The 25731-nt window shown below is 37.2% G+C and overlaps 1 protein-coding gene across 27 annotated transcripts in view; it reads left to right on the top strand.

Moving 5' to 3' along the window:
• Positions 1–25182, top strand: part of PLEKHA5 (pleckstrin homology domain containing A5) — a 230397-nt gene extending 205215 nt beyond the window's left edge. For 10 of the 27 annotated variants that reach the window (XM_044775196.2, XM_070494803.1, XM_070494804.1 and 7 more), the window contains 11 exons: positions 1661–1772; positions 2837–2883; positions 3676–3864; positions 4625–4742; positions 11686–11804; positions 15419–15628; positions 16575–16715; positions 17194–17318; positions 19672–19817; positions 21912–22017; positions 24316–25182. In XM_044775196.2, coding sequence (XP_044631131.1) covers positions 1661–1772; positions 2837–2883; positions 3676–3864; positions 4625–4742; positions 11686–11804; positions 15419–15628; positions 16575–16715; positions 17194–17318; positions 19672–19817; positions 21912–22006 — 1302 coding nt within the window. In that variant the 3' untranslated portion in view covers positions 22007–22017; positions 24316–25182. The remainder of the gene's footprint in view (positions 1–1660; positions 1773–2836; positions 2884–3675; positions 3865–4624; positions 4743–11685; positions 11805–15418; positions 15629–16574; positions 16716–17193; positions 17319–19671; positions 19818–21911; positions 22018–24315) is intronic. The other 17 variants (XM_070494805.1, XM_070494807.1, XM_070494810.1 and 14 more) reach the window with 7 other exon arrangements.
• Positions 25183–25731: the final 549 nt, after the last annotated feature.

Consider the following 25731-nt stretch of genomic DNA (forward strand, 5'->3'; position numbering starts at 1 on the left):
TATGAGAAGTGCATTGCACACGTGACCTTAGACCAGTCATGTAACAACTCTGCATCTCATCTCCACAGCTGTAACATGAAAACAACAACAGTACCCGCACTGGCTTATTAAATGATTAAAGGTGTTGATATTTTTGAAGCACTTTAAGTAGTACCAGGCACATAAAACATACATGTTGTTAAATAAGTAAGTAAACAATGAGGGTAGCCTAGACAAACTTCAAAGATGACACACTGGAAAGAAGTATCTTTGACCGCTAAAATTCAACGAGAGTTACTGTCTAGATTTGCAAGGAACTTTTTCTGTTTGATTTGGAGAAACAATACATCAGCAAAACAGACAAAGAACATAAGTCGTTTTAAATCATAGAAAGTAAAACTCAGATTGCTAACAAGTGTTTGAAAGTTGTTCAAAGTCACTAGTAGCCAGAGAAATGCAAAATCAAACAAAAATGAGATGTCCGTTGTACACCTTTCAGAGAGGCAAAAATATGTACATATTTTCTTTATTATTGCAAAAGTAATACATGTCATAAAACACATGCCAACTGTCTGATTTTTATGGTTGATGTTCCCTCCCCGTAAGTATATCAGTATTCACGTCTCTGGACTGTCCTTGGGTTTGGGTCTTGTGTGGGTACTTCCTTTCCCTTGATGCTTCCAGCCTGTGGCTTGGAAAGCTCAATAACCAGAGTTATGTGGTACCTTGTTTTGAGGCAGTGTTACTACATAGTCCTTAGGCTTATAGACTTTGAAAACATATTTCTGCCCCTCAGAGGATTTTTTATCTTTATGATTTTTGTATTCTAATATCTACAGTTGTCAAAAACTGATATTCAGTGGAAAAAACCTTGTTTTCTAGGTAATGTGATGGTTTTTGTACTTTATTGCCTATTTTTTAAATAAAGTTATGTTCCTAAAAAAATATTTATTGTTATCCTAAATATTTGTCAGTGAGAGTCATAGGGTTCTATTAGAATCTTACAGAAAATCAATATGATCTTATTTTGGTTTCAGTTATAGTATTTAGCCTGAGGGCATGAAATGGGGTGTTAGAAGTAAGAAAGTAGATATAGCTTAGGATAGAATAAAAATGGCAGGTTCCAAAATCTAGATTCTAGATTCCGAAATTGAAAATTTGTCCTGCAAATAACATTTATTTAACTCTCAGTTAAAATTCCTCTAAATATATTTTGTTAATTGTCCTTTTAATTTCTTTTTTGTCATGTCTCATTGTATTCTAGACCATAAGAAGCTGGTATACTTTCCATTTCTTTTTTCTCCCCCTAAAATATATGATTTTTTAATTTGGGGTTTGTGGGTTTCTGTTTTGTTCTGTTATCTTTTTGGTTTTCTTTTCCATTTTTAGGCCCTCTGATCAGCATTCCTTCCTGGGATCGTAAATAGTAGAAGGCAAAGCTTATTGAAGAGATAAGAAATAGTGTGCTTAAGTCTGAAAAATTAATTTTTTTCTTTCTCTGCTTTATCTTTTATCTTTACCACTGAAGTTGCAAAATTGGGAGAGTCACATAGATCATATTAAATATTCCCAAAACTTAATCCACTGTAATTCTCATTTTTTTAAATGTATAATTAGTAGGAGACATAACTTCATTTAATGATTTTTCCCCTGCATCTGGTCTATCCATTTTTACTAATAGACTGAATCAGCAGGAATTCAGCGTGCACAGATTCAGAAAGAACTTTGGAGAATTCAAGATGTCACAGAAGGACTGAGTAAACACAAGCAGCAGAGAGGCACCACAGAAACAGGTCAAGTAGCTTTGTATTTTATTCTTGGTAATTGACCATAATAGTATATCTAAATGGAATGACACGTAGAATCGGGTTTCTTTTTTTATTTTAGTGGATTTTGACATCAGAAAACAGGCCACTCTCCTTTTTAATATTGAGTCATTACACAAATTTGTAAAGTAAAAAGCACAAGTTTTGACAACTACACTTACACAAAAATAAATCTTCGTTTTGTGTGTGTAATTAAAAACACACGTGGTGTTTTGATTTTAGCAGTTTTTTTTCCACAACAGAAAATGGAATTATACTGTACCTATTTTTCAACAATTTGTCTTTTTCTCCTTAACAATACAACATCATAGCTGCCTAAGAATCCATTGTGTAGATGAACTACAATTTATCCATTTCTGTGTTGCTGAGCATGTAGATTGTTTCCAGGTTTTTGGTTTGTTTGTTTGTTTCTGTCATAATGCTGTAATGAACATTGTTATATGTATAATTAAACACATATGCTGGTGCTTCTGGGTTCCAGAAGTGGAAAGTGAGCCCACATTGTCCATTTTGATAAGTACCACCAAATTACTCTCCTAAAAGATTATATCAAAGTGTGCTTACACCAGTAATGTCTGAGAAAACCCTTTTCCCAATACTCTTGTTTAAACTAGATATTTTAATTTATTTTGCTCTGTTTTGTTTTTTGAGGAAGATTAGCCCTGAGCTAACATCTGCCACTTCAGTCCTCCTCTTTTTGCTGAGGAAGATGGGTCATGAGCTAACATCCATGCCCATCTTCCTCTATTTTATATGTGGGACTCCTGCCACGCACGGCTCGATAAGTGGTGCATATATCCCTGCCCAGGATCTGAACCGGTGAACTCCAAGCTGCTGAAGGGGAGCACATGAACTTAACTGCTGCACCACCAGGATGGCTCCAATTTTGGTCTTAAATTGTGAAAACATTAGTAAATGAAGGATTAAAAACTGAAGTCTTCATTAAGTGGAATGAAATTATTCCCTTTTTTCTGTAGATTTAGAAAGATATGTTTAGTACAAGTAGTTATGTTTTATAATTTCTTTGATAGGTATGGCAGGACCAAAGCCTTTCTCGACAGTCAAGTACAAAAATGAGGTAAGTTTGGATTGTTTGTCTAACTATAAATTATTTTAAATGTTTAAAACATGAATTAGAACTGTCTTTGCTCATAACAAAATGTTTTCTGAATGTGTTTAACCTGTTTTAATCTTGAAATTTCACTGGTTCAGTAATTTGGTACTTCTAACAAATGTGATTTTTCTTCCCTTTTCGTAATGCAAAAAAATTGAATCACTACTTTTCATCTATGTTAGAATGTTAACATTGTCATACTTTTTCTAATCTAAGTGATTTGAATATTTATCATTGTTTCTTATGCTTCTTAAAATGTATGGGATGATTGATAGATAAATTGGCTGTGTATCATGTATGCCATAAATAAATTACCACTACAAAGAGATACTGTCAACCTAATTGAAAGCATCTGTGGTCTTGAAATCTGTATAAAAGCCAATCAAAAAGAAATGTTTATTTTATTCTCTTAAAAATTACCAAAAAAATATGGAGTGAGATTTTTTAATTAACCCTTTTCCTCTGTTTTTTAAAATGAAACACAGTAGTTTCATACGTCTGTTCTGATGTTCAGCTTCAGTATAAAGCTAACCTGTGTTGCTGGAAAAAATTAGAGACCATATTTAAAACCCACTTACTGGCTATCAAAAACATTTTAACATTTTCGGTTTTACTTTTCAATATGAGACTTTTGGCTTGGCAGTGTCTCTTTAATTATCTTAAAGCGAATTTCAGTTAACTTACCGTTGCAAAGAATTTAGATACACTTCATTCAATATGCTTGTCTAAATAAGGTGACTGTTCTACAATCTTTAGGAAGAGGAAGTAGTCCCACCTCGTCCTCCACTTCCTCGGTCCTATGACTTTACAGAGCAGCTTCCCATAATCCCCTCTCTGCCCAGTGACAGCAGCTCCTTGCTCTGTTATAGCAGGGGCCCAGTCCATCTGCCTGAAGAAAAGAAGATTCATCAAGTTCAAGGATATCCAAGAAATGGATCTCACTGTGTAAGTGGCTGCAGTAGCCACAGAATGATCAGTCATACGTGCCCTCTCCTTTTTGAAAATGGATTTTTCACTCAAACTTTTTTTTTTTATTCTAACACCACTTTTAACCACTGCTTTTTTTTGTTTACAGATAACGTTATCATTTGTGTTGTTCCTGTTTGGGTTTTACCATTCTCATTTTTTAGTATTTTCACAATTTTAATAATAGTTCATAATTTCATATTTTTCATAAGTATTTTCATAAAGTGGTTACTTTGCATGTGTTTAAGGGGCCATACCTTAAATATACCGTTTCAAGATGTTAGAGGCAAAATGATATCTTTAGATCAGCAAGAAGCGAGAAAGAAAAAGATTGTTACTAGGAATGATAAAAAGGTTAGGATGTGGGCAGTTCAGCCAAGGAAAACTATTAGAGGATGTGGACATTGCCAAGGAGAGACATTACCCATGAAAACTGGAAATAAGAGGTTTGAGGTTAAGCCAGTAAATGTGAAATGTAATAAGCAAGGAGAAAAGGATAAGGAAAAAAGGAATAGGGCTTATTGGGTTAATATGATATAATTAATTTTAAAACCAAAAGTTTTACTGGTTAGAATTCTTTTTTCCCAACCTTAGTTAAAACATACTCATTAATTGTGTTATATCCAAGATAGCTGACTGAGGGCTTTTAATTTGTAGAGTTTGATTTGAGTCTTCAGAGGTAAACATTTTAAAAGAAACTCGTAGCAATTTTTTTCTAATGGTGTACTTTCCTTTCAAGGGTCCAGATTATAGACTCTACAAGAGTGAGCCAGAGCTAACAACTGTGGCAGAAGTTGATGAGTCTAATGGGGAAGAAAAATCAGAACCTGTTTCCGAAATGGAAACTTCAGTTAAAGGTCAGCATTTGAGATATATTTTACCTCCTATGTTTTTCAGACATTTTAGCAGTAACTTCGCTTTACTTTTTGACCTAGTACCTGTATAAGTCCACAATCCCAGTCTAAGTGGGATAAAGACTAAAAAGCTTCATATCAGTTCCAGTTAGGTTTTACTGAGAAATGTTTATGCCCAACTTGAAAAGCTTTCCATTTCCTGAGATTTTTTATTTTTTGTTTTTTTCTATTTCAAAATTGTACATAAACAATTAAGGACTGAAACAAATTTTCATACAATTTATATGATACAAATAAATTCCATGAAATAATACTTAGCCTTACTGTGTGTACTCTGACTTTTTGTTTTTTTTAATGCTGGTCATTCTTCAGTGTTGTAAAGAAAAGGGGTAGAAGGGCAACTATTTAGCATTAAAAAGATAGAAAAGGCCAGATACAGTGCAGTGCTCGAAGCTTGATTGGATCATGGTTTAAAAGAAAAGGCTCTGAAGACATTCTTGGGACCATTATGGAAATTTAAATATGTTCTAGACGTTATCTAATAAGTGATATCGTAGTTATGTAGGAGAATGTGTTGTGTGAATTCTGAAACACTTAGAAAAGTATCCACAACTTACATTCAAATGTTTCACCAAAAAAGTGTGTTTGTGTGTACGTCTCTACATGTATGTGTACACACTTGTACAAAACTAAAGCAAATATGGCAAATGTAAATTTTTGCAGAAAAATAGTTACTGATCTATAACCCACTAGACGTTTTTTTTATAATCTGCTAAAGGATCACGAAGTAAAGTTTGAGAAACATTAAATGGTCATTGTTTACATAGCTTCTTCCAAGATAGGAATATTTTTCTAGGTCTTCTAATGTCGGGGTTTTTTTAATTAGAAAAATACTACCATCTTGAAAACTTAATATTTATACATCTGTCTCCTCATTCAAATCATTACATCTCCTCATTGAAAGACTTTATTAAAACTTTATCTTTTCATACACAGATGTGAGTTAAACAGTCATAGTCTTAGTCCGTATCATATTGGTGCATATTATTATAAATATACAGGAAATATCAGAATGCAAACAAAAGTAAATGTTTTTGGCAATACAGCTAACTACATGCCCTGGCCACTCCTCCCACAAAAAGTGACTACAATTGCTTGTTAATATACTTTTAAATTTTTTGAGAAGCTTCAACAAGTTGAGCAAAAGTAAAGAAAGGAATGCTCAGGCCAAAGATTATGTGCAGGGTAGCACATTAGTCTGTTTAGGCTGCCGTAACAAAATACCACAGGCTGAGTGGCTGAAACAACAGAAATGTGTTCTCACAGTTCTGGAGGCCAGAAATCCCGGATCAAGGTCCGGCAGGGTTTGGTTTCAGGTAAGGACTGTCTTCCCAGCTTGCGGATGGCTGCTCCTTGCTGCACCTTCACATGCCTTTTCCTCTGAGTGTGAGCAAAGAGAAAGAGATCACATGTAAGCTCCCTGGTGTCTCTTTTTATAAGGACACTAATCCTATCGGATTATGACCCTTATGATCCCACTTAAGCTTAATTACCTCCATATAGACCCTATCACCAATACAGTTACGTTCAAGGGTTAAAGCTTCAACGTGAATTTTAGGACACAATTTAGTCCACAGCAGAAGGGATCCAAACAGGTAAGTGGAGCCCTAAGCCAGCTTTTGCCTTGTGACATGACAAAGCTCAGAGCCTGAACAAATAAGGAGTCTGGTAAGAGACCCCCTCAGTTAAAGCTGGGACCTTCTGAGCGCTGTACTCTCAGTGAAACTGGTTAATTGGATTTCATCAAAATGTAGAACTTCTGCCCATCAGAAGGGGAGAAAATGTTACCAATATATCTATCTGACAAAGGCCTTGTATCTAGAATATATAAACAATTCTTGAAAATCAATAATAAAAACAGCCCAAGAAAATGTAGGCAAAAGACTTGGACACTTAACAAATAAGATATACAGATATCCAGAGAGTTTACAGCTGATTTATCATTAAAAAAAAATGCAGTTTTAATGCAAATTAAACTCACAGTTCACACCTTCTAGAAAGGCTATATTTAAAAGACTAACTGGGGCCAGCCCCATGGCCAAGTGGTTAAGTTCACGTGCTCCACTTCTGCAGCCCAGGGGTTTTCACTGGTTCGCATCCCGGGTGCTGATCCAGCACCATTCATCAAGCCATGCTGAGGCGGTGTCCCACACAGCAGAACCGAAAGGACCTACACTAGAATATACAACTATGTGCTGCGGGGCTTTGGGGAGAAGAAGGAGAAGGGAAAAAAAAAAAAAGATTAGCAACAGATGTCAGCTCAGGTGCCAATCTTAAAAAAAACAACACTGACTACTAAGTGTTGGTTAGGGCATGGAACAACTGGAACTCACACACAGTTCTCATGGTAGTAATAGAATAGAACGACAGTTTGGCAGTTTCTTATAAAGTTAAACATGCAATTATCATATCCAGCAATTGTACTCCTATATATTTACCTAAGGAAAATGAAAACATAATTCCTTAAAAAGACTCATACAACTATTTTTATAGTAGCTTTAATTCATAATAGACAAAAACTGGAAGCAACCCATATGTCTGTCAACAAGAGTATGGGTAAACAAATTGTGATATCTTCATATACTAGAATACTCCTCAGCAATTAAAAAAAAACTATTGACAGGTGTACACATATGAATATCAAAAACATGGATAAACATGAAAAAAATTATGTTGAGTGAAAGAAGCCTAACACAAAGGAGACATAGTTTAGATTTCTTTATGTGTGAGAATAGGTAAAACTGGTCTATCGGTGATAGACAGCAGGAAAAGAGTTGCCTTTGGCAGAAGAGTGAGATTGACTGGAAGGGGACTTAGTGGGGTGATAGAGAGGGTCTTTATCTTAACTGAGATAATTGCACAGGCATATACATTTGTCAGACCTCACCAGTTGTACACCTAATATCTGTACCCTTCAGTATACCTTTTGCCTTGGTAAAAACTTGCGATGAGTGGTAAAGACAAAAACTGGGTGAGTTTGCCGCTTACTGACCGTCATTTAAGAGCGTTCTGTAATACTTCAGGTAGAAGGAAATTGATCAGATATGGAAGCTCTAAGAGGCCTAGAACTAAAACGTTTGGTAACAGTAGCATATAAAACAAGAGGTCTGTTGGCATGAACGTGTTCTAAGGTCCTTATATTCTTCCAGAGAATGATGATGATCCTGGTTAGAGTTTAATAGGTTACATATGCATGTTAGGGTATCAGATAAAGAAAAAAAATAGACTGTGCATACCTTCCAAACCAGTAAGGAGGCAAACAAAAGTAATCCAAAAGAAGAAAGAGGAAAAAAAATGGAGGAAGTGGGAAAAATGCAAAGCAAAAACTAAGTTGGTAGAAATGCACCTAAATATGTCCATAACTACAACAACTATAATTGGACTAAATGCTTCACTCGAAAGAAAAAGATTGTCAAACTGGATTAAAATTAAAAATATGGCTATACAGTGTTTACAAACACACCTAAAACTTAAGTCTATTAAAAAATTAAGCCTAATGTTGAGTGAAAAACGTCAAGTTGCAGAAAGATACATAATATATAATTCCATGTATATAAAAGTCTAAAATAGGCAAAAGGAAAATAGTATATTTTTTAGGAATTCAAATATTACAAAACTATAAAGAAAAGCAGAGGAAAGATAAACATGTAATTCAACAGTTACTACCTCTGAGGAGAGAGGTTTAGAGAAGGTTGAGAAAAGGCTACTAAAAGTGATGATATTTCTTTATCCCGGTCATTTTTCTTTATACTTGCACATATTTTGTACTTATTCATTTATATGCTCTATTTAATTAAAAAAAAAATTTTAAAAAGTAAATCTTTTTCATTTGTCCAATCAGCAATTATGTAGTAGGTGAAAAGTGAAAATTTGGGTGGTGTAGCAGTTCATGAAATATCAGGCATACAGCCATGAGTGGGAGAAACTTGAAGCAGAGGTTTAAGTTGTTACAACCAACGGCCCACAAGCCAGATCTTTGTTCTCGTTTCTTGTTGGTGAATACGTAACACAGGGCCAAGATATAAAAGTCAGGGCGTATACAACATGTGAATAGACACTTTTCAAAAGAATATAGTCACATAGCAAATAAGCCTATGAAGAGGAGCTCAGTCGTTTTGGTCATAGAAAAATGTAAATGAAAACCACAATGAGATACCACCATACACAAACCGGAATGGCTAAAGTTAAGACTGACCTTACCTTTTTGAATTGTCTAACTTTTCTTAGTAGTATTTTAGTTGTTTTGCTTGGATTTTCCAGATATACAGTTATGTCATAATTATAACTATCCTTTTTCCTTCCTAAATTCTAAGCCTCTTCCTTCTCTGGATCCAGTAGCTCCGCAGTATTATTAAGAAATAGAGGAGCTTAGTGGGCATCCTAATTCTGTTGTTGACTTTAGCAAGAATGCTTTTAAATTTTTCCCACTGATCATGATCCTGGCTTTGGTTTGGGATATCTACGTTTTGTCATATTATGGAAGTATCTGTTTCTTCTTCTTTTTTTTTTTCAATTTTATTTTTCCTTCTTCTCCCCAAAGCCCCCAGTACATAGTTGTATATATTTTTTAGTTGTGGGTCCTTCTACTTGTCGTTTATTCTTATTTTAGTGAAGTGTTTCTTTTTCATGAAAGGATACTGAATTTTATTAGATGCCTTTCCTAATGATCGTATTTTTCTCTTTTTTATATATATTAATATTTTGAGTTACAATTAGTAGATTTCCTAATATTAAACCATCCATTTGCATTCCTAGTATAAACCTCAGTTATGGTGTATTTTTCCTTTAATGTGCTAGTAGATTATATTTGATAATGATTTATTTCAGATTTTTACATGAATATTTATAAATAAGTTTGATCTATGATTTTTTTTTTAAAGATTGGCACCTGAGCTAACATCTGTTGCCAATCTTCTTTTTTTTTCTTATTCTTCTCCGCAAAGCCCCCCAGTACATAGTTGTATAATCCAATTGTGAGCGCCTCTGGTTGTGCTATGTGGCATGCCCACTTCAGCATGGCTTGATGAGCGGTGCCATGTCCGCGCCCAGGATCCAAACCAGTGAGACCCTGGGCTGCCAAAGTGGAGCACACGAATTTAACCACTCGGCCATGGGACCGACCCCTATGATTTCTTTTTTTTTTAACTCAAAAGCATTGTTGGTTGCGAACATTTAAAAATTAGAACTTTGCAGCTTTTTTAAAAACTCAGATCTCTCCAGACTGCATCTGAGCCAACAGCACTGGTTTACTGTAGCGTCTGCCCCCTTGAGCAGGGGATGGAAGAGAGTTGCCATTTATCACATGTATAACATTTCTGATCCTGTGGGCAAAGTGTTTAAAGCATATGTAAGATAAGGACTGTGTTTTATTCTTTGATTTCGCATATCCTATTGCATTCTTTTTTCTGGTTCCTACACAGTCTTATGACCATCCTGCCCCATGATGGGATAAATGCAACAGGTCAAGTTTACAAAATGTAGAAATTATTTAATAAGTGATTGTGTATAGTGATTTTGACTCATCGATAGGTATTGAATTGAATTGAAAAAAGTAAAGAAGTAGATAATCATTTGTTCTGCCAATGCATGTATTTACTCATAAAATATATCATCTGAAATATGTTCTCCAGTCAGATTTGAATTCTTACTTGAAGTTATGCAGCTTTTAAAATTTGGGGTTTTTGGGGTTTTTTTAACTTATAAGCTCTCATCTAAATAAATTGTCTGAAGTACACAGGTCAATTATGGTATAATTTATTTTGTACCACATGACATAAAGTAGGGCTTTTAAAAATGGACCACTAACTGGCGTAATAGAGGCCTTTACTTTGTTTGAATTGCAAAATTACCTGTATTGTGTGTCAATTCAGTTCTTCACATTCTCAAGTATGTAACTCTATAATATAGAGTTCATAAATAATATTAAAACTTATTCGAACTGCTGATTGTTTGGTTTATAAACCTAAAGGGGCCCTGAATAATTGATCTACCATTTTTCAATAAGTCAGCCTAACAAGAATGAATTTTTTTTAAGCAAACCGTTGAGATCTTAGTAATTTGTTCTTTTACTGATGTCCTCAGTGGACAATAGTGTGTACATTCTGCTTATACAAGATGTCTACGGTATAAATGCGTACATTTTATATGTTAACTTACTGTTAGATTTCGTTGTTGTGTTAATGACTTTCTGTATCTGTGTGGGTGGATCTATTTATAAAAGTGGTGTGTGTTCATTTTAGAAACTTTTAAAAGTACGAAAGAGAAAGTAACAATGATTCCCTCTAGTTAACTATTGTTAGTGGATTCTTCATTAAGGCAGTAGAGTGTGGTTGAAGGAGACCAGCTGGAAATTGAGGATATTTAGGTAAATCACTTAACCCTTCTGGGCCGTAACTTTCCTAATCTGTGATACGTGAGAGGATTCAGTTAAGGTACTTCCAGCCTCTGAAAATGTTGTGAATGCTTCATGAGAAAGCAGAGCAGCAGTGGAAAGAGGGCTAAAGCAGAAGCTGCAGCCACACTGCTGATGAGCTGTATGGACTCAAGGAAGTGAATTAACCCATATACTGAACTTCCCTTACCTTCTTTTCTTTACTGAGTTATTGTAAGGATATATGACCCAGTAAGTATACCAAATTTTATAATTAATTTTTTCTGTCATCTGTCCATCTGTAGAATTTCATTTCTAAAATCTAACCGTAAATTTGTCTGGTAGTATCCTTGGCTGACCTATTAGGTGGAATAACTAATGGAACTATTTGCCCCTGGTCTATTCAGACAATAAATTTGCCTTCTAATTTTCAAAGCCTCAGAAATTGACTGTGTGAAAAGAAAGCCAAGTTGTGTGAGAGATGTTTGTAGAACTTACTGCTGTTTTAATTTTTAGGTCCCCACTTTCCTGTTGGAGTAGTCCCTCCAAGGACAAAATCACCAACGCCCGAATCTTCGACAATAGCCTCATATGTAACTTTAAGGAAAACTAAGAAGATGATGGATACAAGAACGGTATTTAACTAGGAATTAGTTTCTAGAAGGATTCTCAAACCTGTTTGTTGCTTTCTTATATATGTTTCCATGTTTAGTATTCTATCAAATATTTTTTTACATACTCTAAGAAAAGCTTAATTATCTTATTTTTTTAAAAATTAGATTCAGGGAATTAGCACCTCAGAGAACAGACCTACTCAGTACCTAATCTAGGTTTCCTTTGATCAGCCTTGACTTGGGGTCGGAGTCCACAGTTTGTGGAAACTGCTCTCAGATAGCCACCCTGTGTTACATCCTTGATGAGCATGATAGACGTGTCTTCTGGTGTTCCAAGTTAGTGGGTTTCCACGCATAGCCTTTCAGCTGCGGTGGATTTGGAATTTGGCAATCCTCTGGTTGCTCTGAGAAATCTGAATTGAGACTGGGAAATAAATCCTAAATTTCACAGTTTTCATCTGAGATCTGTTTAATTCAAACTGGCTTAAAACCAGTCTAACCTTGGTCTTCTTGGGAAGATTCTCTGGGTACTTAACTCCCTTTCACCAAGTAGGCTCTGGAAATTTTGGCTGCAAAAGAACTTTTACTTTTTATCCTTCATAAATCTACTTATTTGATATGAGACCATTTTAATCTATAAGAAAATGCTATAAGAAGGGTGCTACAAATGATAAGATTTATGTTTGTTCTTGAAAGATATTAAAGTACAGCTACAAAGTAGATGCCAAAAAATCTGGCAAATTTGTATTTAAGAAATAAAGTATTTTCAATTAGCACTAAATAATAAAGACCTATAAAAGGAATTATTGTAGAATAAAAATAATGAGTAGCTATGTATCAGTATTAGCATCAGTGGTCATCGTTCTGTTCATAGAGTTAGGCAGTTTTACAGATTGAAAGGGTGTTTTCTTTGGAAATTACAGTGTTAAAATAGATCAAGAGAAAAAAACGAAGAAAATGCATAATGAGATCAAGCAGAAAGCTATTAGTGGATTTATATCATTCTATAAGTATCTTTTTTTAATAACTATCTTAACTACTAGAAGAAAGACTTCTGCATAACCAAATACTGGCAGGGAAAGGATAGAAGACTATAGTTGTATTATGATGGTACGGGAAAGCCCTTTATCCTCAGTACCAACGCCAGAAGGAAATATTGGCAATATAACAGACATGTTTCTTAATATATGAGGAATGAATATAAATTGGTTATTTTTAAGGGTTTGTTTTAATGGAAAATATGTAACAGTACAAATGTGTGAAAATTGTTCAACCGTAATAATAATTTTTTAAATACTAACTAAAACCTCAGTGAGATACACTTTTCCAGTTATCATATTGGAGAAAAGGTCTAAAAATGAATAATATCTTGCATTTAAAAGAATAGAGTGTACACTATGATAATTTGGAAGTTGCAGTGTGACATTTTTGCATAAACATAGGAAAACCAGGAAGAATACACGTTTGTTGTTACTAAAAGTAAAAGGAAAGGGTGCTGAAGTGGCTACCTTCCCAATCCATATCTAGAATTTACTTTTTTTTTTTGCAAAAGCAAATGCATTTTATTTTACAAATAATTGAAAATCATCATCATTTCATTTTTCCTTTTCCTTTTAGTTTCCACTTGAGCTCTTTAATATAGTTCTCCTGGGGGCCGGCCCGGTGGTGCAGTGGTTGAATGCGTACATTCCACTTTGTCGGCCCAGGGTTCGCCGGTTTAGATCCTCGGTGCAGACGTGGCACCACTTGTCAAGCCATGCTGTGGTAGGCATCCCACATATAAAGCAGAGGAAGATGGGAACGGATGTTAGCTCAGGGCAAGTCTTCCTCAGCAAAAAGAGGAGGATTGGCAGCAGTTAGCTCAGGGCTAATCTTCCTCAAAAAAAAAAAGTTCTTCTGCATAGCAGAAAATAGTTTGCAGCTCCTGCCCTGCAGATGTTTTTCAGATTGTAGTGGAGACAAAAGAATTTTATCCACTAGCCTGACATACGCTTCGTCACAGAAACACTTGCCTCTGCCCTGGGTTCTTTCAGCAACTCCCGCAACTCCACCCGTGTCTCAGTCAGTTCAGACCAAAGGACACATGGAAACCTAAGGATTCCACTCTATAAATCCTAGTACATTTAGTCTTTTAAATGTCTAGGTTTTGGTTTTTTTTTTTTTTTTTTTTTTTGAGGAAGATTAGCCCTGAGCAAACTACTGCCAATCCTCCTCTTTTTGGTGAGGAAGACTGGCCCTGAGCTAACATCCATGCCCATCTTCCTCTGCTTTATATGTGGGATGCCTACCACAGCATGGCTTGCCAAGCAGTGCCATGTCCGCACCCGGGATCCGAATCGGTGAACCCCAGGCTGCCGAGAAGTAGAACATGCCAACTTAACCGCTGCACCACTGGGGCGGCCCTAAATTTCTGTTTTATGAAATAAGCTAAAATTTGCCTATGACTAATGATTGAAGTATTTATTTGGGGTCTTATACCAATACTGTTTTATATCTTTAGTAAGAAAATGAGACATAAGAATTAATTGTTTAATGTGGCCTTTTTCTTTTTAAAGATTGGTACCTGAGCTAACATCTGTTGCCAATCTTCTTTTTTCTTCTTCTTCATCTTCTCCCCAAAGGCCCCCAGTACATAGTTGTATATTCTAGTTGTAAGTCCTTCTGGTTGTGCTATGTGGGATGCCGCCTCGGCATGGCTTGATGAGTGGTGCCAGGTCCATGCCCAGGATCCGAACCAGCGAAACCCTGAGCTGCAGGAGCTGAGCGCGCAAACTTAACTACTCAGCCACAGGCCCAGCCCATTACCAATATTTTTTATATTTTATTTTTTTGAGGAAGATTAGGCCTGATCTAGCTGCTGCCAATCCTCTTCTTTTTGCTGAGGAAGACTGGCCCTGAGCTAACATCCGTTCCCATCTTCCTCTGCTTTATATGTGGGATGCCTACCACAGCATGGCTTGCCAGGTGGTGCCATGTCTGCACCCGGGATCTGAACCGGCGAACCCCAGGCCACCAAAGTGGAATGTGGGAACTTAACTGCTGCGCCACCGGGCTGGCCCCTGACCAATATTTTTAAACCTTTCCGTAAACCATAAAAATGAGCCGTATGTGTAAAAAGTTTTCAAATATAAGTGACATATGGAAAATAGATACTTTCATAGTTTTTCTATTGATCATAAACTAAGGATATTTTTTCTATTAGTCTTTTCACAGTAAATATGTGACTTAAAACCTTATATTTTCATTAAAATAAAAGAAATCCTTCATATTTAGACACTGTGCCCCCTATTTTCTCCTGGTTTGAGTTTTATACAATTTCCTGTTTCTGAGCCATGGGGTGGGTTCACTGCAGAGCTGCCAGACCTTTTTTTTTTTCAAACAAGAAAATACCATGATGAAATTCCTCCTCTTTCCCTCCTCCCTCCCCTCTTTCTCTTTCTTTGCGTCGTTGACCAGGCATCACTAATTACCATTTAAGGATAAAATAATTTGCCTTTCTGGTGTCAGCAAAAGGACATTCAAAACCTCCACTTTTGATTTTGGAAACAAAAAAAATGCATTTCACATTTTTTCTTCCAAAATCATTTTCAGAAGTGACTGTATGTGTGTGATCGTGTGTTGTTTTTAATTTGAAGGAAAGACCAAGAAGTGCAGTGGAACAGCTCTGTTTGGCCGAAACTAGTCGACCTCGGATGACTGTGGAAGAGCAGATGGAAAGAATCAGGAGACACCAGCAAGCATGCTTAAGGGAAAAGAAAAAGGGACTAAACATCATTGGTGCTTTAGACCCGTCACCCTTACAGAGTCCTTCAAGTGCGAGGGACCATCCATTCAGGGTTGCCCAGGTAGGTATATCAATTGCTTTTCATCATTCCTGTGTGTACATCTACTGTCACTTGACTCTTAGAATCATCGAGTTATATGATTGATGGGTTGTAGATGTCTACAATATATACAACTATTTTGTATTTTTTAACTCTTATAATAATAAGCTAAGACAGGTTAGTAAAGTGGAATTAGCCCTAGGTTCAAAAAACCAGAGCTATATTACTTGTTGGATGCCGTTGGACCAGTTATAGACTTCATCTCTACTCTAAGTCGCATAATGATACAGCCTGCCGCATCTACTTCACAGAGAGACTAAGAAGATAAAAGTGCTTTCAGCAAATGTTAAATGCCATGCAGGTCACCAAGACATTCCCCAATTCCCCTCCCAATAAAATGTATATTGCTCTGTGTCCTAATTTAACATGACCTAAATTGTAGGAGGAGAGAGCTTCTAAGTCAAAGTTCTAAGTCTACTGCTCATCACATCTCAACTTGAGCCTTGAGATGTGACACCATTCCATTTCTTCTTATTTGTTTGTTACCGCGATTTGTAAATACAGAGACTAGTGAACTTTTTCAGTGGCTTCTGTCTGGTCTATGCCTGTGAGTAAGCATGCATCAGCTGAAAGGGCTTCACTGTCTTCACAGAAGTCCTCTTTCCGTCAATCAAGAGCAGGCACTGCTCCTGGAGATTCAACAGATTAACAGTTGAATAACTCTCCATCCTGCAGATTACAAAACGGATGGTTAAAATAAAAGAGATGAGAAGAAAAAGTGTGTGGCATACTAGTATATATATACACATACATGTATAAATTTCTTTTGATTTTCATAAGGAAACTGTGTGAGTGAAGATCCAGGTTTTTGGGTTTTTTTTTTTTTTCCAAAATTAACAGGTGTTATCTAAAAACTATACATGGCTTCATCATATGAATCTAAAAATGCTGTATGTCTTTTGGACAGACTCGAAGGAGGGATGATAACATTAAGGAAGTGGACACTGTTATTAAAGAAAATAATGTGAAGCCAGATGATGAAGCTCCTGCAGCAGAAATTGTTCGACTAAAAGAAACTGAGCCTCCAAATGCGGATTTCAGCAAAGAGGTAGAGAGATTATTTCAGGACAGATATTCCAAAGGGGTAGATTTTTGAAGATGAGATCAAGTGGTAAAATTGAAAATAAAGTTATGTTTCATCGCGTCACAGAGGCCATAGCTCGAAGTGAAATGATAGGTTTCCTTTTAAGTTGATGAATTCAGCCATGTCAAAAAATGGGTTAATCAGAAATTTAAAACATGGTCAATCAACGCTGGAATAAATTACTGTTAAGCTGGTTAAAGAATCTTGTGTCCCAAAGCAGCTAGCTATTAGCAAAGTGCATTATCTCTTTGGGCAGATAGCTTTTTGTATCCTGGGAGTAAAGAATGTTCATATTTTTAATATATTTGAATCTAAATTTATATTTCAGTGAATATTTGACAGGGTATAATTTTTTAATAAATTTTTATTTTTGAATTATTTTAGGTTACTAATAAATATTAAATGTAGTAAGAATGCTTTGCAAATTTTTCTTATTCTGTAGTCTCAAAAAACTGAAAACGCTTTTTATGAAACACTTTTCAAACCTGAACCAAATGGAGTAAATTCTGAAGAAGTGGTGGATAAAGAAAGAAACAAAGAAAAAATGCCTGAGGATGTTTCATACAGGTAATAATTAGGGAAAATGGACAAAGGAATTATTCACAAAATTGTATAACTGCTTAAATATGGTGAACTTCAGGGGCCAGCCCTGTGGCCAAGTGGTTAAGTTTGCACACACTCCACTTCAGTAGCCTGAGTTCTCACTGGTTTGGATCCTGGGCACAGACCTAGCACTGCTCATCAGGCCGTGCCATGGCAGAGCCCCACATGCCACAACTAGAAGGACCTGCAACCTGGGGCCGGCCCAGTGGCGCAGCAGTTAAATGCACACGTTCTGCTTGGGTGGCCTGGGGTTCACTGGTTCGGGTCCCAGGTGTGGACATGGCACCACTTGGCACACCATGCTGTGGTAGGCGTCCCACGTAGAAAGTAGAGGAAGATGGGCATGGATGTTAGCTCAGGGCCAGTCTTCCTCAGCAAAAAGAGGAGGATTGGCAGCAGTTAGTTCAGGGCTAATCTTCCTCAAAAAAGAAGGACCTGAAACCAGAACATTCAACTGTGTACTGGGAGCCTTTGGGGAGAAGAAGAAGAAAAAGAAGAGAAGAAGATTGGCAACAGATGTTAGCTCAGGTGCCAATCTTTAAAAAAAAAAAAAAATTGTTGAACTTCAGAGTCAATAAGTCTTGGATCCCAGTCTCATCTTAGCTACTTAGGAGCTGTAGGATCTTGAGCAGTTTACATAACCTTCCTAAGCTCCAGCCTCCTCACTTGTAAAAATGGGGATTATAATAGTTATCTGTCTCACAAATGTGCTGTAATGCTTAAATAAGAAAATATTAACACTGTCCTTAGCACCTAGGAAGTATTCTGTAATACCTGTAAAAAAAAAAAAATGCCAACGGTACATAAGCTGTAACAAAGTAACCACCCCACTGTTGCCTACCTAATGATAGACATTGATCATAAGTGTAAGTTGTCTGAGAAATGCTCCAAAAATTGCAGTGATTTGCTATTAATTTTTTAGCTGTATTTGTTAACTATCCTTCTTAAGTCTATATCCTTAATCTCATCCTCCATAAAAAAATAATTACCAGAGGCTAGCCCAGTGGCATAGTGATTAAGTTCATGCACTTCAGTAGCCCAGGGTTCACTGGTTCAGATCCCAGGTGGAGACCTACACACCACTCATCAAGCCATGCTGTGGCGGCATCCCACATACAACACAGAGGAAGACTGGCACAGGTGTTAGCTCAGGGACCATCTTCCTCAAGGAAAAAGAGGAAGATTGGCAACAGATGTTAGCTCAGGGCCAACCGTCCTCACAAAAAAAAATTACCAGAGCTGGAAAAGACAAATACTGTGTTTTGATGTTGTTAGGAATGCTTTTCTCTCTTCAGTGAATAGCAAGATTGAATTTGAAAAATATTTGGCAATAGCTGATAAGAAAAAGATCTCTACTCTTTTGTTAATTCAAGTCACTGAGACAACCTGTTAATGCAATAGTGCATGACCCCCACCTAACGAAGTATCACTTGCCCATCTTCCCCCAAAAACCTGAATTCAATCAAGCCTCGAAATTATATCAGTTAGTGAAAAATATGAGAGATACATTCGTCAAAATCCAGAATATAGGACAAATAAACCAGGTGCTTTCACAAATAAGTGGCAAAAAATAAAAGGGGGTGTGGGGTGGGGTCTTTTAGGTTAAAGTAAAATTTAAGAGACTTGTTGGGCAAATACAACGTACAGACTTTGGATCCCAATTCAAACAGATAACTCTAAAATGATACTATGAAGCAATCAGGAAAATTTGAGCACTGACTGGAAATTTGATGATATTAAGGTATTGTAAATGCAGACTGAGGTATTGAATGATATGTCAGGAGTCTGCTCTAAAATAATTTGGAGAATAGGGAACTGGGGCTTTAGATGAAACAAGATTGGTGAAATGTGGATAATTATTAAAGTTGAGTGACAGGTTTCATATATTATTTGTTCTAATTTTTTTCTTTTAAAGATTTTATTTTTCCTTTTTCTCCCCAAAGCCCCCCAGTAGATAGTTGTATATCTTTAGTTGTGGGTCCTTCTAGTTGTGGCATGTGGAATGCCGCCTCAGTGTGGCCTGATGAGCGGTGCCATGTCCAAGCCCAGAATCTGAACCAGCAAAACCCTGGGCTGCCACAGCGGAATGCGAGAACTTAACCACTCGGACACGGGGCCGGCCCCTGCTCTAATTTTTTTTATGTTTGAAATTTCCGTAAAAAAGGGGGAAAAGCAGAAAAGAGATTAATTACAAACTAAATATAGATGGTGGCATCTTTTCCATATGGCTAAAAATTTTTGTAACAATAAATTGGAAGAAAAAACTTAATTGCATTCTATAACAACAAATTTTAAAACATCAATCTGTTTTCATTAGCCCTCAGGATGAGACACAGATCACAAATCATAAAGCGGAAGGCCACCCTGAAGAAGATACAAAAGACGATATTCCTGAGCAGGAAGAAACTGCTATTTCTTATGACGGGTCTCCTGAGGCTTCTAGAGGAAATCAAGCGATGGCAGGTACATACGGTACATCTCATCATATTCCCACTGGTGCTTCCTCTGAACCCTGAGTTGATTTCCCATGTGGCGCTTCTATCAAGAGAGCCGCCTAAGTACCGTGACTGCAGATGCATCAGCCCTTGCCTTCCCACGTGCACCTTCAGGGATGCAGCTGGACAAAGGAGGGAAGGGACCCTACCTCGCCAGCTAGGTCCACACGGTCTGGCCTGGCTTGGGGATCAGTTCCTTCTTTTTTTCTTTTTTTCATCTTAACCTTAATACTACCGTAACTTTTTCCTGATTAGAAGATCTTTCAGCACTTGGAAATTTGACCTGTTTCTCTGAGGCTGGATTCTCAGAGTGTTCACAGGTTTGTGAACACTTTGTTTCCTGCCAGTTTGGAAACTGTGGAGGACTTAATATATTATCTCAACTGGTAGAATGGCTTGGCTTGCTCTAGCCCCGACTATAATCCACATCTGGGTTTTTCTTTGATAGAAGATCGTGATCCATAGCATGTTAACAAAATTACATTATCTATGCTATTCTTCTGTCATAGTTTTTGGACTCTTCACACATCTTTTTTTCCTCTCTTTATGATTTTTGGCCAGGGGGAGGAATGAGGGATCATACCAAGAGTGCATGTTATCAGCTTTGCTTCTCATAGTCCATAAGCAAAAAACCATTCTTAGTAATCGTTCCTCTCCCCATGGCCCCCCCAACCTTTTGCAGAATGAAATTCAATTACAGTCGGGTGTCACTTAACGACGAGGGTATGTTCTAAGAAATGCGTTGTTAGGCAATTTCATTGTTGTGCGAACATCACAGAGTGTACTTATGCAAAACCAAATGGTATAGCCTCCTACACACCCAGGCTATGTGGTACTAATCTGATGGGACGCCCGTCGTACATGCGGTCTATGATTGACTGAAGCGTCATTGTGTGGCCGATAGCTGTGTTCGGGACTGTTCTTCTTTGGAAGAGCATGGGGTTCTGGCAGAGCATTTTCTGTACTGTATACACATATAACATGCAAATTTATATCATCAGTCATGTTCCCTTGTAACCAATGTTAAGCATTTTTTCCTTTGCCTTTCGCTTATAAGGCAGTGTGCACACAAATTCTCACCTTTTTTTTTTTTTTTTTAATTGTCACTGACCACTTTTGGTTATTGGTATGGCAGGTCTGGGTAAAGTGGTATGTGGGTGTATTAAAACCACAACTTTTTTTTTTTTTTTTTTTTGAGGAAGATCAGCTCTGAGCTAACGTACACCACCAATCCTCCTCTTTTTGCCAAGGAAGATTGGCCCTGGGCTAACATCCATGCCCATCTTCCTCGATTTTATATTTGGGACGCCTACCACAGCGTGGCTTGATAAGCAATGCATAAGTCCACACCAGGGATCTAAACCAGCAAACCCTGGGCCACCGAAGCAGAGCACGTGAACTTAACCGCTACACCACTAGGCTGGCCCCAAAAACCACAACATTTAACAGTCTGTAATATTTAGCTGCATAGAAGTAGAAAAGCTTTTAAAAGTGAGACCAAACAGAAGTGATTCACTGACAGACACTCGAAAATTAACCTTAAAGCAAAAAAAAAAGAATTATTTTAATTTTCAGTTTTATTGAAATATAATTGATATATAACATTGTATAAGTTTAAGGTGTACCAGGAAGACAAATTTTTAAAGAGTCTTCAAGAGATATTTCATACTGAATAGTCAGTTGCCAGATTAGAAAATAACAGAATCCTGGGGGCTGGCCCCATGGCTGAGCGGTTAAGTTCACTCGTTCTGCTTTGGCAGCTCAGAATTTCGCCAGTTCGGATCCTGGGCGCGGACATGGCACCGCTCATCAGGCCATGCTCAGGCGGCGTCCTGATTACCACAGCAAGAAGGACCCACAACACATACACAACCATGTACTAGGGGGCTTTGGGGAGAAAAAGAAAAAATAAAATGTTTAAAAAAGGAAAGAACAGAATCCAGATACAACTATTAATTCCTTCTCAAAACACGTTCTTATTTTGTGGCACAGCATCAGAATTTCCTTCTCCAAATGTGTCCTAAAGGTTTTTCCCTTCTCGCATTTTCTTGGTGTGTTTCAGTGAAAAGTCTGTCCCCGTCTCCTGAGTCCTCGGCATCACCAGTGCCATCCACTCAGCCGCAGCTCACAGAAGGATCCCATTTCATGTGTGTGTAGTCTCAGAAAAAGTACGTTGTTTCCCTTTGCATTTGTGCTTCCCTGTTTTTTACTCATTTGTTGTTTTAGTGAAGAAAAACTGAGATTAATTCTGACTACGCATTAGGGGTAGTTGGCAGAGCAAGTAGGCCTTGTCTTTGAACCCTGGGCAGTAACTCAGATTTCCAACATTAGCCCTTCCAGGGATTTGCTCCGTGACAGCGTTTTCTCTGTCTCTTATTTCATCATCCGTAAAAACAGCGGAACGCAGAGGGTACGGCCTGTGCCAAGACAAGCCTCACGGTGCTTTGCAGCTGTGCTCCCACTTAACGTCCCTTTCCATCGTTGGATCAGAGAATTCTGTTTAAGTCATTACGTGTTGATTGAGTAATGTGTTTTACCATGAGCGTGACATATCTACCGCATTGGGAGTTTGTTAATTATTTTACAGGACAAAGAAACGTTTATGGTATAGTCACTAGATGGAATATTAAAGTCTTTAAGATGTACAGAAATTATTTCTAAATAATTAATTTTTTTTAAGTCAGGGAAGTAGCTGCTGAAAAAGCCGTGAGTGGGGACAAGGAGAAGGAGGGAGCCTTTCTTGAACAGTGTTCCTTAGACCACAGTTTTAGAACTGAGAATAATTTCCTAAGGTCTTGCTTTGAAACGTTATAGACAGTTGCTAAGTTTTCCCTGTGCTTTTGTACTTATAGCTATACACTTTTTTTACTTTTCAGAAAAGCTGTGAGGTATGGAGTGAGCATTTTATGCCATTTTCTGCATTTTTTCCCTCAGTATCTATAAGATCTAGTGATATTTGGCGCCTTGGGCTCACCACCGATTTCTGTTAAACAGTCATAAGCAGCGAAAACACAGACGTTACACGCATTATTACTAATGTATTCTTTGATTTTTAGATTCTCAAATGAGTACAAACATTAATTTGACTAAGTTTATCCAGTAGTGCTTATTTTCTAGAATCTACTTCTAGTCGCACCTTTTTGTAGCAGTTACAATCTCTGTCCTCTTATTCATCCAGAAGGGTTTATGTTTAACTGTCTTGTCGTATTTGTAACTTTTATTCGAGATTATGTCCACTGGGAGTCTGGAAGAGGCCTTTTGCTGTCCGTGGGTATCCATGCAGGATTGATGTCCTTTTTGGAGTTGAAAACCACCTATTTGTTAGAGTCTTACCCATGTCTTGCCTTTGTCACTCATGTATTTAAACTTTTAACTTAGTCCATTCAGAAGTGACAGTTGCCACTAGTGACAGAATTACACCAGACATAAGAGTGATAAACATTAGGGCCAGCCCAGTGGCGCAATGGTTAAGTGTGCACGTTCTGCTTCTTGGCATCCTGGGGTTCGCCGGCTCAGATCCCGGGTGCGGACGTGGCACATCTTGGCAAAAGCCATGCGGTGGTAGGCGTCCCATATATAAAGTAGAGGAAGATGGGTATGGATGTTAGCTCAGGGCTGGTCTTCCTCAGCAAAAAAGAAAAAAAAAAAAGGATTGGCAGCAGTTAGCACAGGGCTAACCTTCCTCAAAAAAAAAAAAAAAGAGTGATAAACACTGTGCTTGTTGGATTCCTCCTGTGCAAGGAGTTGACCGATGGCTTCTGTCTGTCTTAGTGGATAAGTGTACGTTCAGAGCCACTCTCGTTAGCTTTTGGTTCAATAAACAGGTTACAATTCAGTGTACACAGACCATACTGATAATAAAGAATGTTCATAGTTAACACTCGAGCACATTTCCAGGTTCCTTAAGTTGTTATTATTAGATTTTGTTTTGTTTACTCTCATTCCAGGAGCCAGTGGCCTTACACACTGGAATGAGGTACAGTTATTGCCGGATATTTTCAAGCCTTTTGGCGTGCAGCCAGCACAAACAACTAGTGCTGCTCAAACTTGTATTATTTAATATCTTCTCACTGTGTCTATGTCATCTCTCTGAGCTGGTAGTTTTGGCAGGAAACTTAGGAAAGTTTTACAAACGACATCACTATGTAGGCTGCTCAGTATTTTACAACAGTTTAGTGAAGTTAGCAGATCTTTACTCATTTGTTGATCTTTTGGATTCAGCCACAATTTGGGGCACTTTTTTAAATTCTGAATTGCTATTTAATTGCATTACGTTTCTTTGCTTTGTGAATCAATCTTATGGAAATGAAGAGAAAATGTCCTTTAATTGTGTTCTGTTTTCAGATTTTCATGGCCATGCTTGTCAATTCTATTGTTAGAGACAAGGTCCCCCAAATTACTTTAGGAAATGGTCATTCATTCTCTTTGCAGGTGTCAAAGTAATTGTCCCTCTCGTTATTTTTCAGCTACACTGACTTCTGTTGAAACCATTCAGAGCTGAGGACATGGACCTTCGGCAATGTGAGAAGATATTGTACAGTATATTTTTAATCTATGAAATTCATAGTTCTGATGCTTTTGGCCACAGAGCATCGTTTTATCACTTCTGGAAAATGTTTATTCCAAAACAGCTTTAACGGCCCATATGTGCACTCCATAATCTCAAGGTTATTATTCTGACGCCAGCTTGCTGCTATGATTTCAGAGCACATAAGTAAAGGTGCTTTTAATGTGCGGTCTACAGCCAGTGCTTACTCAGTTACTGATTTCCGGATTTTGATGTTTCTGAAGTCAAGGTGGATTTATATTTCTTTTTGCTTTTCAGTACACAATTTAGTTATTATTTCCAACAAAGCTTGTTTCCTTTTTTTTTTTCCTTCCCATTTTGGCTCCTGCAATGCTTTGTTTCACACTTGATTTGTAAAAATTTTATATATATATTTAAAATGTGCCATTTTATTATTGCTAAGTGAAGTATGTCCCGTTTTCTGCTATAATTATTTCTCAGTCAGATTGCAATGTCAGCAGTTACTGCCATACTCTTGTCGGCTTAAACACAAATGTTACGCTTACTGTTTCTTAAAAAACAATTTAAAATGTAGGTATTTTGAAGCACTGGGCTTCTCCTTCATTGGAATAGATGTGTACAGCAATAAGCAAGTTTTCAAATCCAGTACTTAGTTTATGTACAAATGTAATTATGTTCATTGTGTATATATTATACAATGAGCACATGTAATGTAAGTATTAAAGGCTACTTACTACTGTTTAAATGCAAATGTTCATATCTCATTTCTTTTTTATCATGTTAAATAAATGTTGATGTTCTTAAATCACTCGTGTTAGAATTTTTGCTCTTTCTATCTAAAATGGAAAGTCTGAGACTTAAAGAGACTTCTAGGTGAAAAAGTCGTCTGTTATTCTTATTGACAGCATCATAAAAGGACCTTTCCTGTCACCCGGTCCCGCTCTCCCATGTCAAAGTTAAGGGACTTGACGCTCCGAGAGATAAATTGACCTGGCCACAATCACGTTACAGTTAATGACAGAATTTGGACCAGAATAAAGTTTTTCTGACTTTTTCTCTAAGGCCATCAGCTCAGCACCGCTGGGCAAATTTCGTTGTGTAAAGTCTTCTACGCCTGTTTCTCTTTGTTTCCGTGTTGTAGAAAGCGGCTTCCAGCATCTGCAGTCTCGCTCTGCTTGGTGGATTGGACTTGGAGAGAGGTGTATAGAGCAGAGAGGGTTATTTCTCTGACATGGGTAACTAAAAACCGTTTCATCGTCATAAGCAGGGCCCTCGGAGATCATTTTCTCTTACAATACATTCTTTGCAGATGCTCACGCTCTTCAGAATCAATTACATTTTCTTCCCTCTATAA

This window comes from Equus asinus, chromosome 22 (assembly GCF_041296235.1).
Source record: "Equus asinus isolate D_3611 breed Donkey chromosome 22, EquAss-T2T_v2, whole genome shotgun sequence".
In the NCBI taxonomy this organism is placed as follows: Eukaryota; Metazoa; Chordata; class Mammalia; order Perissodactyla; family Equidae; genus Equus; species Equus asinus.